The sequence below is a fragment of the Xiphophorus couchianus genome, chromosome 16 (assembly GCF_001444195.1).
Source record: "Xiphophorus couchianus chromosome 16, X_couchianus-1.0, whole genome shotgun sequence".
Lineage (NCBI taxonomy): Eukaryota > Metazoa > Chordata > Actinopteri > Cyprinodontiformes > Poeciliidae > Xiphophorus > Xiphophorus couchianus.
The window spans coordinates 6891706-6906551 of record NC_040243.1 but is presented as its reverse complement, the minus strand read 5'-3'; the positions used below and the strand labels follow the sequence as shown (position 1 = coordinate 6906551).

Here is a 14846-nt window from a genome sequence, read left to right as displayed (position 1 = left end):
CGAAGTGGGGTTAATTCTATCATTTTCTCATACATACTAGATTTGAGTTAGGGTCTTAAACCTTTAAGCCCTCCATGGATTTTTTCCCCAGGGAATAAAATAGTATGATAACGCACACAGAAATGTTTCTAGTATTATTTCATGTAAAGTTTCTTGCAGAAGTATTTATACCTCTTGCACTTTCCCACATGTTGTCACATTAAATCCTCAGCCTTCAGTGAATGTTTTGTGCTGTTTTGTAGTAAAGACAAAGGAGCAAATAACTGCGAGGAGGAAGGAAGTAGATGCATCAATTCTTACCTTGGAAGTCTAGAAATCAATTTTTGAGTCCTACCACATATTCTCAATTGTCTTTATGTCTGCTCTTTGACTAGGCCATTCTAAAACATGTATATATCCTGGATTTGGAACGATACGCAGCAATTTTTTTCTGCCACTTCAAAAATTTTGGACATACAGTACAGTAGATCGAAAAAGTTCACTTTTGGTTCCAGTTGATCAGAGCACCTCCACAAGCCGCAAACTCTTAACTAATTCTGCTAATTTACTTCTACTCTACCGTACTTCGTGTAGCTTCCCTTTTAAAAATGGCTTTTGTGGTCACTTTTCCATAAAGGTTTGCACGTAGAGTACACAACTAACAGTCTTCCTGAGGACAGATTCTACTCAGATGTTTTAGTAATGAAACATCTGAGCTGTGGATGCCCAAAAACACCATCCAAATTGTGAAGTTTGGAAGAGGCATGATCATGCTATCAGGAGCTTTTGCATCAGGAAGGACTTAGCATGAAGTATTCTGGGAGCATTTTTGTGCACCCTTTGTGGAATTAGAAACATCATTTCTCATGATCACTCAAAGAGAGCAGGAACTGAGAATAACAATAGGCTTGTTGCATAGTTGCATGAGGAAGAGGACAGCAGCTGATTAATAAACCAGGGAGCACATCCTAAATAAATGTTACTGCAAGTAATTCATTTTGCAAAAAATGTTATTTTGCTGTTATGACTCTTATGATTCCTTTCAAAGCATACCCACAGGTTTTCAGTAAACCTGAGTGCATTAGTAATGAAGCATTTTGCAGGAAAAAATAGGCCTCTGACTGTTGCAAAGGTATTGAAAGCATGAGGAAAGCACCTGTAGAGAATCAGGGTAGTGTGACAGAACCCCGCACATGACTATGTGCATTCAGATTGGCCTTGGTATGATCTATAAACAGAATTTACATATGTTAAACCTAGTGTACTAAGTGCTTTCTAAATGTGAATTGAAATAGACTCTGCATTTAGGCAGGATAAAAGCACTTTGTCTTTTTTTTCCATGGTTCAACAGCTCGATAGCATTGACCTCTTCTCTCTCTGTGGGCCAGTAATTAGTCAGATTGTTAGATGCTCTTTGGCTTGTCCAATGTTCTCTGGAGAATTTCCATGTATTATTTGAGCGTGTAAGGGGGCTTTACATTTGAGGCAAAACAAAAGTCGCCCACAATGGATGAAAATATAAATCCAATTTGAGCCATGGGACAAACACAATTGTCTCTGTTCACTCTTATTTCAGCCATCTCACGTTCCCTTTCAAAACCCCTGTTTTGCTAATTCACACATTATGTTCACGTTTTACCAAAATCACACAAAGATGGTGCAGTGAGTTGCAGGATGTGTGGCTGTGACTACTGCTGTGAGAATTCAGGCAATCGCCCACATGAGGGATTACTGAGACAAATCTTGACAGGCCTGACTTCTCTCAGCTTCTTACGCTCATCACCTGCTTCCTTTATTTTTCACATTCTTTCCTATATTCAAAGCTGAGATATTTTTATTGGTTCAACTAAAAACAATGCAATGCATCTTAGGTTAATTTTATTTGTTCCGTATTTCCGTCTGGCTTGACAACCTCAGGATCTCATTTTTGCAGATGATGTGGTTGTATCAGCTTTTTAGGCCTTCATCATGCAGTGGTGTGGTTTCCAGTTGAGTGTGAAGCAGCCAGAATGACAGTCAGTCCCTCTAAGTATGAAGCCGTGGCTCTCCACTGCCAAAAGATGGATTTGTTGGGTGGGGGTTTATATCTGCCACAAGAGGAGAAGTTTTATTATTTCGGTGTCTTGTTCACAAGCAATAGTAGGTTTTAACGGACAGACAAAACTGATGTAGTGATGTAAGAATTGCTTCAAAAAGCAAAACACTCAATTTACCGGTCCATCTATGGTCCGAATCTCTCCTATGATCATTAGATGTGGCTCATGACCGAAAGACCGAGCAGCCAATATGAGGAAAGAGAGGGATTACTGGATTTCCCCCCTGGACCTTTTCTTTCTATTTGTCCATCCATCCATGGCTTGTTGTTTCAGTGACCATAAAAACCAAGCTGAAATTTTATATTCTGACCTGCCGACCACCCATCAAGGGTCTACCTCTGATTTTTTTCAAAACATTGCTTTGTTTTATAGCCATTTATAATTTCCAGGTTCCAGGAAAACATCTCATCTCAGGTCATTCTTTGCTTATCAATTTATTTTAATTTCTCTCCCCTCACATGCTCATTGCACCTGTCTCTGTATTGTTTTTTCTACTTTTCCCAGTTTTTTCCGTGTGGGCCTGTTCTGTTCATGTGTTGTTTTAGTGAGCCGAGTCTATTAGAGGCTGAATGATGTCCACCTCAAGCTCTGTGTGGCAGGATCCAAATGTCACTCTCAATAAATGTATTAGACGTGGGAAGGAGTGGGCAGTGTGGCGTTTTGGTGGGATGAGGAGCTGCGGAGGGGGATGCTCTGCTAATAACCTCTAAAATACCTTATTCAAGTTAAATAGGGTTAGGTGAGTTATGAAATGGTTTGAGGTACAAGCAAGTTTATAAATGTTTACAAAATGAATTATCTAGAAAGGAATAGAAAATTAAAAGAAACAAATGCAACACACTCTTCTGGAGAAGACACTTTCAGTCAGTTTAATTGTACCCAATAGAAATGTTAGCAACAGATGCATAGACTGGTGAGGCTATTTGCATGTTAAGAAATACTTGTGTTGAAAATTTGCCAGTAATTTTGGGATTCTTTTAGGGTAAGTTATGTTTGCTGATGATGATAACAGATTGTGCATGTCTTTAATGTATTGCATAAAGTGGAGAAGGGGAGAACTAAACAAATGTCAGACTTGAACGACCTGACAGATCACCTGCGAGCTCCATCTGTTGATGATGTAAACGTAGGGTACTCTGCTAACAGCTGCTTGGAAATCATATTGTTTGTGCTGAAATATAAATCCATGTGTATCAGAAAGGTGCTGTTTGGTATTTTTCATATTAATTTAAATAAAAAGGAACTGATGTTTTTTCTTGTGTTGTGAGAGGTTGTAACATAAAGATCCAATTTAGAATTTGTTCTCTGTTTTGTGCACTACTTAGTGATACTTGGAGCTGAGGGAAAAAAATTATAGCTAAATAAATAATGAGTCAATAAGAATACTACTAATATAGAGAGTTTTCATTGAGTTTACCTTAACTAAAAAGAAAGAAAAACATCAAAGGAATTCCCTCGAAACTTCTAGACCAGGATTAAGGGATTATAGGTGAACATTAGTAAATTAAAATATTACTAAAATACATTTATTTCAGTAATTAATTTTAAAAAAGTGAAAGCTGCATAGCTAGTGATATATTGGAAGTCTTTTTTTTCTTTTATTTGTTAATTAAAGCTCAGAGATAATAAAATCTTACAATTTAATTTCTCTGAATAAGCCTCATGGCTGTGGTCATCCTTGTTGCTGGTGTGCCTTTTATTCCTCCACAATGTGACATTTTTCCTTCACCTTCAACGTTCCCTTTGCACATTTGGATAGAGAATATGTAAACGATCTGCTTCTTTAGCAATTACCTTTTGTAGCCCACTCCCCCTGTGGAGGATGCTAATGACAGTATAATAGACAGTTTTAAGGTGAGAATTATTATCTGTGATTGTGTAAGCAGAGTTTTTATATTAAAATAATTTTCATTGATCTTGCAGTTTTGATAATTTAATGACTATTACATCATAATCACCAAAACTAACCAAAAAATTTACAAAATACATAATATTTTGAATAAATTGTTGTTATTAGGAAGCAAATTGTGAACATTATGTTTTATTTACAATAGTTTGATAGACTACTCTTAATCTGGGTCTATTTTTGCAAAGAACCCAAAAGCAGGTACTACTTACTTCCTACTTACTATTTATTCATTTATCTCATGTTATATTGTTAATCTCATCAATATTATCATCTTTTCCTAATCTCCTGCAGCCTAGTTAGCATGTACATGTTTGCATTTGATTAGCTTGTGTCTGTCAGAGTGCACAGATCTGTGGAGACAGCGACCCTGTGATTCTCAAACACACATATGGCCAAACAGACCTCACATGCTGTTACTCCTGTCTTGGAGAGCATGTCATTACGAAAGCAGTGCGCCGCGCTGTCTTCACTCCCCATTACATGAGCCCCCCTGTTGTCTTGTTCAGCATTTCTCATTGCACACACACAAATGACACAGTAGCTCTGTGGGTGAGAGAAAGCAAGCCGTGGCTGACTGCTTTCGGCAGAGCTGTTTTAGAGCTGAGCTATGATAGGAGGCAAGCAGCGTGCAGCCGGCACAGCCGTGATGAGGAGGTGGGATTGTTTGAGATTTTCTGGAATGGTGGCAAAAGTGGGCCTCAGTTGTGAAGGGTGCAGTATGTTCAGAGTCCCACAGGAAAGTGTTGAGGGGAGAGTTTTGTCGCCTGTGCATTGAAAACCGTCTTTATTAGCTGAGAACTTTGATTATTCAAACATGGTTGCCAATTTATGTTCTCTTTATGGCTTTCAGCTGTTACTCGGCAGTGCTGTATTTTTTTAGTATGTGTTGTAAAGGTGATGGTCTTTATGTGCTTGTAAGAGCCATAGGCAGCAAAGGGAAGCAAAGCATACAGGTGATATCACCATGAGAGCAAGGATGGCACGTTGCACCCATGTTACCTCTAAGAAAGGCAAGAGTTTTTGTTTTGCTATACTTTATTCAGCTGGGAAAGGACAAAATCAGCGAGCTGTTGCTGTTGCTATACATGAGAGCTTAGAGCTTGTTGAATTAATTGCCTCCCAGGTGTCAAGTTTCACATGTCACCTTATGGTGCCAGGTGTCAGGTTGTGACAAAAGTCACTGGGAAAAATAAAAGGGGATATAAAAAAGGGATGATTTTTGGGAAGCTGTGCGTTTGCCTTGTGCCCACCCCCCAGCATGCTGACCTCTGCATCAGGAAGTGATTGACCCCGCCAAGAGATGCCACTGACCCCATGGGGAGGAGAATGGGGGAGGTGTGAGTGATTGCGAAAATACCCCAACATCACTGCAGGAACAGAAACAACACAGAGTCTAAAACATACGACCGTAAATTAAAATGTGACATGTTTACGGGATAAAGTAGCTGAAAAATGTTACAAGTAGACATGAATGATGCGCATATATGTTCACACATACATGCAGGCGAAGGAACACAGAGGATAGGTCAGAGACAAATTTGAAGACAGGCAAAAAGCAGGGTGAGGTTATAAAACAATATTACAAACTTTGAACACCTCCTGGAGCTCTGAAAATGGAAAGAATATGGCAGAACCGCAAACCCATTAAGGCATAGCTTTCACCTAAGGTGAACCAGCAAAGAGACCAGCTAAGAGGCCGAGACCCACAGCGTGGTGGAAGAATCTGGTGAAACATCAGCTATTAGTTGAACACACCACACATCTCTCCTTCATGGAAGGATTGTTCAATTGTTAAATTCATAAGAAGTCTCCTCTGCAGTCTTCCACATTCCATACAGCGGGCACAGCAGACATGTTAGATGAGATAAAAACTGAAGGCTTTTGGCCTACATGCAAAGTTATGCATGGTATGAAACAAACACCCTTAACACATAGTCCTCATGCTGAAACATGGTGGTGGCAGCATCTTGCTGTGTTTGTTCGTATCTTTATCAGGACAGGGAGGCTGGTCAGCGTTGATGGGAAGATGGAAGATAATCCTGGAAGAGAGCCCGTTAGTGGCAACAAAGAACTTAAATCTTTAGCGGAGAATATAAATACACACCAAGGTACATACTAAACATCCAGAAAACCATCCATGTCACTATTGTGCATTACTTAGTGTTGTTAGTCTAAAAACTCCCAATAAAAATACAACTAGCTTAATGTGACAACATGCAGATACATTTAGAGGGTATAAAGATGTTTCCAGGGCGGTGTAGAAATGGTTAAAATTAACATTTTTATTTTTGAAGTTAAGAAAAAGTCTACAATAAAGCAAAATTGTAATTTTCAAGACGCATTCATTTCCATTGAAAGCCAAATATTTTTTTTCTCTGCTGAAAATTTAATGTTTGTGGAAATAAGAGTGAAATTGATATTTCAGTTTTTAATCTTTGTATATAAAGTCATAGTAATATGTGCATGAAGCATCTTATTTTTGATCAGATTTATTAGGAATTTGATACTGTTTTAAAATTTCATTTTTCTTTCTTTTTGAGGAAGAAAAAGGTAATCATTGTTGACTGCACAAGCAAATATCCAGATGTACAGTTTACCTGAAAAAAATAAGACTGCATGGATTTAAATATGTGCAAAAATGTTCCTGTCACAACCATGGCAAACTGGTTATGCTTTGATTGAAGGGAGAATAGCAACAGGATGTTGTCCTGTTTATCTGCCCAGCTAATTGTAGATGAATGTTAATGAAAAACTAAATTACCTTCACAGCCTTTGGCCTTGTGTTGCCACAATACCTTTTTAGAGAATGCCTCGAAATAATTAGACTTGATTGGTTATATACTTTGGCTTTTTTACAGAGTAACTTACTCAGTATGAGCTCAGTTTTGCTTATTCCCAGTATCCCTTTCAGTGTGGATTCTTATCTTGTTGATTCAGCAAATGACGGCTTAACTCGTCCTAGGATTATCTCTTGGAGGAAACAAGAACACATCAGTTTACCTATGAGAAGTGGGTTCTTAAATTTTTTTCTCCTAAATTATCTTTGTAAAAGACTTGGAATTATAACTTTCCCTAGCTGTGCTAGCAGCGTGATCCTTTCCGCCCTTAAACTTGGCAAAGGTATCTGCATTACCATATGTCTGCAGGTCTTGGCACAATCTCACATACAAATGCATGCCAACATTTCTCAACTGTACAAGCAGAAAATCTAAGACAAGTTTTTTTTCTATCTCTTCTGAGGACTTAAACATAATGAAGTTATAGTGACAGGTGACACAAAGGGAAGAGAAATGAAGGTTGTAAAACAGGGCTAAAGAGTGATGATCATGCCTTTTTCTCATCCCTGGAGTTCAGAAATTGTTTTGCATTTACCCCTGACCATCAGGTGGGAAACAGATTGTCCTGAAGTTTTTCACTGAGTGTGGTCACACTGTTGTTGGAGTTTGACTTTGTTCAATGACAATCCATCAGATGTAGACAGGCAGCTGCTGACCTGGATAGGGGTCAGGGGGTCTTTCCTAATTGTCCTCGTAAAGTTTTAAAAAATCACAAAACCAGGGCAAATAAATAGCTTGTGTCTTAGGCTTTTTTATCTTAGTGAAACTTTCAGGACTACAAATATTTTGTCCTTCAGCCATGGTAAAATCAAAGCCATTTGTCTAACACTTTTCAGAGTTAGATTTGTATTGTACTGGCCTTTCTGGTATGTCTTCAGAAAACCCAGTTTGGACGTCTCAAATTAGGCCAGCAGAATTCAGGCTATCTAGGAAACTACAGCCTTGTGTGGAAGTGGGGCAGCACAGTCTGCTTTCTGCCAGCTAGGCGAGTAAACCCTGAAAGCTGCAAAACCTCAGCCGTGCCAGTGCAGGTGGTTTAGATGGTTGTTTTTTTTACTCCATTTAATACTTTTGCTTTTGTTATTAACGAAAATGGAGCAAAACATGGCTTGTCTTTGAAGCTGGCTGGCAAAAATATATTTTTGTAAGATTGCCTGCAGGATTAATATTTTATTAACAAATCCTGTTTGCAGTAAAAAGTAACATTAAATCTCTAAACTACACTTATAAAATGAGAACATTGTGACTTAAACTATGCTAGTCCACAGTACTTTAAAATGTGTCTTTAAGGGACAATTTACCCTGTTTAAAGAAAATGATGCATTCCCAAGAGCTGCAGTAATTTATCCAACTATGCAGTTATTTTAAAAAAAGGATGACTTTGTATTTATTGCACATTAAATGTGATCTGAAATGAAAAGTAACATAAGATTTCCCTGTAATTAAGACAATATTTTCTGCTGTTTCATTTGCAGGATGGCTCCAAACAGAAGCAGGTCAGGAAGAAAACCGTGTCCTTCAGCTCTATGCCGAATGACCGTAAAATCAACAGCACTGCTGCTTGCATGGCCTTTATGTTGGAGGGTTGTGAAATGAAGAAGGTGCGATCCAACTCACGCATGTACAACCGCTACTTCCTGCTCGATCCAGATATGCACTGGCTGAGATGGGAGCCATCTAAGAAGGATTCAGAAAAGGCAAAACTGGAAATCAAGAGCATCAAGGAAGTCCGTTTGGGGAAGAAAACTCCAGTTCTGCGCAGCAATGGTCTCTCGGATCAGTTCCCTGATGAGTGCGCCTTCTCAATCATCTATGGAGATAACTATGAAAGTTTAGATTTGGTAGCCAGTACAGCAGATATCGTCAGCACGTGGGTCATGGGTCTAAGATATTTGGTGTCTTACGGTCGCCACCCAGTGGACATGGCAGAACCAAGTCAACCGAGCTTACGAACGTCCTGGATTGGTTCAGTGTTTGAGCTCGCAGATATGGAAAAAGGAGGACACATAGACCTATTCAGAGCAACCCAGATAATCAAGGGGCTTAATCCTGGAATGAAAGAGTCCAGGATAGAGCTGAAATTCAAAGAATTACAGAAAGCTAAAGATCAATATGGGGAGGCAATTAATTTGGACACTTTTGTGGAAGCTTATTGTGAGCTCTGCACACGACCTGAGATTTTCTTTCTGCTGGTTCAGTTCTCCAGTAACAAAGAGTATCTGGACAGTAAAGATCTGATGCTATTTGTAGAGGTCGAGCAGGGAGTTGAGGGAGTAACGGAGGAAATGTGCAGGGATATTGTTCAGAAATTTGAGCCATCTGCCAAGGGCAGAGAAAGGGGCTACCTCTCCATCGATGGTTTCACACACTACCTCCTGTCCTCGGAATGCCACATTTTCGACCCTCAGCACAAAAAAGTGTGCCAGGATATGACTCAGCCTCTCTCTCATTACTACATCAACTCTTCCCATAATGCCTCTCTGCTTGATGATCATTTCTGGGGTTCATCAGACATCAGCAGCTATATCCGAGCTCTGAGGATGGGGTGTCGAAGTATTGAGGTCATAGTCTGGGACGGCCCTGATAATGAGCCGGTCGTATATGTTGGAAGTTCTGTGGCCTCTCAGCTCGCTTTCTCTAAAGTTCTGGACATCATAAACCAGTATGCTTTTGAAAGTTCTGAGTATCCTCTCATTCTGTGCTTGGTGACTCATTGCTGTATCCCCCAGCAGAGGGTCATGGTTCAACACCTGAAGAAAATTCTTGGGGATAAGCTGTATGCTGAACCACCCAACAAAGAAGAAAACTACCTACCCTCACCTGAAAAACTTAAAGGCAAAATACTCCTCAAGAGTAAAAAGTTGCCACCGAGCTGCATTGATTCTGAGGGGGATGTAACAGATGAAGAGGAAGGCCTGGAAATGTCACGCCGTGTTGGAGCCGATGAAAAGGACCAACTGAATGGTTTGGGCTGCAAAAGACTCAGGCTGTGCAGGGAGCTTTCTGACCTCGTGTGTCTTTGCAAGTCAGTACAGTTCAGGGACTTTGAGCTTTCTAAGAGGGAGCAAAAATACTGGGAGATATGCTCCTTCAACGAGGTAGATGCAAACAGATTTGCCAATGAATTTCCAGAGGAGTTTGTCTGTTATAACAAGCGCTTCATCTCCAGGGTATATCCCACATCGATGAGGATTGATGCCAGCAATATGAATCCCCAAGATTTCTGGAAATGCGGCTGCCAGATCGTGGCCATGAACTACCAGACACCAGGCTTGATGATGGACCTTAACCTTGGTTGGTTCAGGCAAAATGGAAACTGCGGTTATGTCTTGCGGCCTGCCATTATGAGGGAGGAGGTGTCCTACTTTAGTGCCAATGCTCGGGACTCTCTACCAGGTGTGTCTGCACAACTTCTCCACATCAAAGTCATCAGTGGGCAGAATTTACCAAAACCTCGGGGCTCTGCTGCTAAGGGTGATGTGGTTGAGCCTTACATATATGTAGAGATCCATGGCATACCAGCTGACTGTGCTGAACAAAGAACCAAGACAGTTTCCCAAAATGGAGATAATCCCATTTTTGATGAGAGTTTTGAGTTCCAGATTAATTTACCTGAACTCGCAGTTTTACGCTTTGTGGTTCTGGATGATGACTACATTGGAGACGAGTTCATTGGTCAGTACACCATCCCTTTTGAGTGCTTACAGCCAGGCTATAGACACGTCCCTCTGCAATCTCTCACAGGAGAGTTCCTGCCCAACACCACTCTGTTCGTTCATGTGGCCATCACCAACAGGCGCGGTGGAGGAAAGGCACATAAAAGGGGTCTATCAGTAAAGAAAGGTAGAAAGGCTCGGGAGTATACCACCACCAAGACCACAGGGATCAAAGTAGTGGATGAGCTCTTCAGAGCTTCTACCCAGCCCCTCAGGGAGGCAACAGACCTCAGAGAAAATGTGCAGGTAAGAAACTGCATCACATAAATATGTACACATTTCTTCAGTAATATGTTTTTACTGTTTTGCTCTGTTATATTACATTATTTAGGAACATTTGAAATCTTCTAAACAAAGAAACTAATATAAAAGATAGAAAATTATTTATACACCATTTCCTGCCTAACTTTTAAGTCTCTCTCCTTGTCCCTTAATCTAACTCAAGAACTTTTTCATGAACTAGATGTCTTATGAATATATAATATTCTGTATGTATATATATATATATATATATATATATATATATATATAACTGCCTACATATAACATCAGAGTAGTCGTGTGTGGTTGGGATAGAAATAAAATTAATAAAAATTAGAATAGCTAAATCAGTACCTTCATAAAGACTATAGAATAACATATGTATAAAAGTGTGTGAACCTTGAATTTGTATGGGCAGTTTTTTTTTTGTTTTTTTGTAAAGCTTCTACTTTGTGTAAAACTGAATTCATAATCTGTAACTTACAGAAACTTATGATCACATAAGCATTCCAAAAGTTTAATGTCTGCACAGCTACATTGAAAAGATTATTACTTAACCTTTCTGATTCCTTGAGCAAACAGAGAACATTGAGCAAGTGTTCACACAAGAAAGAGGAAGCGGATATGAAGAGTGGCTTGTTGCTATAGGTACAGTTGAAACCAGATATTTACATAAAGTATCTTAAAAGACAAACATTTTGCTTCTCATTGTCTGACCTATCTATTTGCTACATGGAAGAATAACCGTTTAAAGATGCTTCATTATTATTTTTATTAATTCAAATTTATTGAGATGAACCTTGAACAAATGTATTATGTCAATCAATGCCCTCATGAAACTGTATGTTTAACAAATTGTGGAAAATGCAAACTGGCTTAAGTGGTTTAGAGCATTTTGTGGTGAAACTGAACACATTTTTAAGAAAGCCTTTAAATTGTTAGACCGCTTAACAAATCATGTGTAGGATGGGCAATGTCTATTTTTTAATTTTTTTCGCAAATCTCACACAAACTAATTAAAGATCATTACTTCTGTGCAACAGCAATCAACTAAGCAATGCTAAATTTGGATTTAATCATAGCCCTGCCCTGTGTGAAAGATAAGAATCTAATCTTTACCATCAATCATCGTTGATAGCAAATGTCCTCAGAATCCAATATATGAGCCTGTATGAAAAATGTTGCTTCGTGATTGAGTAGGAGTCTGTGTTAACCTGATCAAATAAAGCTGCCGGCTGCACTAAACGCTCACCGGCTCGCTTTTTTTTTTTTTTTACAGGTTTTAAAATTTAAATTTGTCTTTTTGAAATGAAGATAAAAGTTCAGGAAATAAATGAATGTGCCAAAGTTGAGAGAGAGGGTGGAAATGAGGATAAATGCATGTCTTTCTACAATAAGGACTTGTCCCTTTTAAATTCAAAAATGAAGGGCAGATGTGAAGGCTTCATAGAGCCTACTTGGGAAACCAAAGGACCAACAACACACAAACCTGACTGGGTTAAACCTCCTGACCTTTCTGAATACACAGGGGAAGTAGGTGTTAAAACAAAGTTTTCGAGTTCATATCATGAAAGCTGTAGACATATTTGTACCTCAGTAACCTGCAGAAAGACTACCGTTTTCCTCAACTATTGTTCCATTGTGTTTGTTTTGAAAAACAAAAGAAAACATGATTCATTTGCTTATTAAAAAGCGTCGGGGAGTCTGCAAACACTGACAAATGAAGACATGTGTTTGATTTATATGTTTCCTATGTGGATCAAGGCAGGAGATGAGTTGTTTCTGTAAAATGTTTTTTGTGAAGCTCATGAAAAACTGAATGAAGCCTTTAGAGCGACGCCAAGCTGGAGTTTCAGTTTTTGTTTGCTGAAACATCTTTGTGCCAGCCATCATTGTCACATTAGTGCTGTAAGCCAGAAGGGAGTGAGAGATGAAGAGACAAAAGCAGAAAAAAAAAGAAGAAAAAGCGACAAGAGAGCTGGGCAATCAGAAACAAAAGCAGTGCTGTAACCGGACACGGAGCTCTCATTTGGGGAATGTTGGAGGAGGAATAGAGGGGGGAAGGGAGTAATTAAAAACACAAGCCTCTCATTGGGTTTTGTAAGATTGTGAATTGGAAACAGAATGGCTTTTATTACACAATGATTATCTAAAAACATTTATGCATGTAATCAAAGACATGCATGCAGGGAATTATGCCTAAACCCTGTAATAACTTCAGTTCACAGCACACTGAAACATAAACATCGACCAGTAGACGGGCTCACAGATCACACGCACAAAATCAAGTACTGAATTATTCCAGAGCCACTGTCGGTGGTCTAAGAGGTTTTAACTGAGTTTGAGTCTTTGCACACAGATCCTCTGTCTCCCGGACACTCTCTTTGTCTTCAGGAAGCTCGTGCCTCACATCCTCAAAGTTTTTCAGCAATCTTGGGGGTCCAGCACAGAGACACACATGGATTCCCTTGTACAGCTCTACAAAAATAATTTCTTCTCCCGTGTGAATCCTACACAACTCACTGCTGTAAACATGTATGTGCCCCTCACAGATTTTTTCACGTTTTTAATTTACCATAATATCTGGAAAGCGTATTTTAATTTCACGAGCCACACCCATGCCTGATTGCTGTGAGACCAGCAATCAGTAAATCGTTTAAATACATATGACACCAAGTCATTATAAAAGTGATTAAAAGGCAGTGCATTATGGCCTAAACTAAAGAAAGTCAACAAAAAATGAGAAACAAAGTCACTGCCAGAAGAGAGACCACACTGAGCGCCATTATTAGCAGATGGAAAAAACGTGTAAACAGCCCAGCAGAGGGACAAAGAAACAGGTCTCAGCTCTCAGTTTGAGGAGTCCAACACTTATTACTGTAACTTACAATCCCTGCAGTCAGTTTTTTTTTTTTTTTTGCTAAACTTCAGTCTCGCTCAGCATCCACCTGTGCCAGTGTGCAGACAGAGAGCTCACACTGTGTTGCTTCTTGTTCTGTTGCAGACAGGTCCACATTCCCGGCTTTTTTGCTCTTTGGGGCGTTTCTGGACTTATAAAAGTTGGATAAATTTTCCTCTGCATAAGTTGGCATAGGTTCCTGATATATGATCTGGAAATGTTACTGGTTTAGTAGCCATGTCATGATGTTAAACACAGAATTCATGTTGGAAATTCTCCAGTTTTGCTGAATTCTAAAAAAAAGAGAAGAAAAATATTCTACAAAGAGAAGTTGATCCAAATTCTTCCACAGCGATGCAAAAATGTTCCTGGACAGTTATTGCAGACTCTTAAATGCAAAAGTTACTGTCAAGGGTGCCTCAACCAGTTATTAGGTTTACTTTTGTCCATGTAATGAGAAGTTATCTTGGACAGCTGTTGTCACACTGTATGGCCCCGATGCTTGGATCCAGAATTTAAAAAAGAAAAACAACAACCTGAAAGTGAGGAGGCGCTCGCCTGAGAACAAAAACAATCATGCTTCCTTGGTTCAGGTAAATTTGGCTCGTGGGTTTGCTTTAGAATCATCAGAACTTCCAACAGGTCTGATATGTGACCGTACAGTTTTGCTGATTAGGATCTGGACGGGAAGTGTCTCATTACACCCTGTATATTGCATGATGCAACACGTGATTTGATTAGGCCAAGATCGAAAATTGTTGCATGACTGGAAAATAACTTGAAAGTTGTTTTTTTATATTTACATTGGCTATGTTTGATATGAAAAATTGATGATCTAGTCAAGGACTAAATACTTTTTCAGAGCGCTATAGGTCTCCCTTCATGCCCCTTTCCCTCATCTCAATACGTTTAAATATCGGATAGCTTTCCCCCCTCTCTTTTCTGTATTACCAATGGCAATAGCTGGTTGCCAGATTCCCACGCTGGCAGTGGCAGTAGAGACTTTGAATCAAGATGTGGGCTGAAAAGTACGTTGCAGAGGGATTTTGATGAGTAAAACAGAGAAAGAGAACGAGGCCTGGGGCAATTCAGATGAGTTTAGTTTAGCTTTCTGCTATGTTTGCTGACTACGTATAATAAAAAGCTGAA

The 14846-nt window shown here is 39.3% G+C and overlaps 1 protein-coding gene across 1 annotated transcript in view; it reads left to right on the top strand.

The window, feature by feature from the left end:
• The window catches only part of LOC114159943 (inactive phospholipase C-like protein 2), a 67664-nt gene that overhangs the window by 31198 nt on the left and 21620 nt on the right, over positions 1-14846 (top strand). Inside the window, exon 2 of the mRNA XM_028042225.1 lies at positions 8297-10783. Within this exon, the coding sequence (XP_027898026.1) occupies positions 8297-10783 (2487 nt within the window). The remainder of the gene's footprint in view (positions 1-8296; positions 10784-14846) is intronic.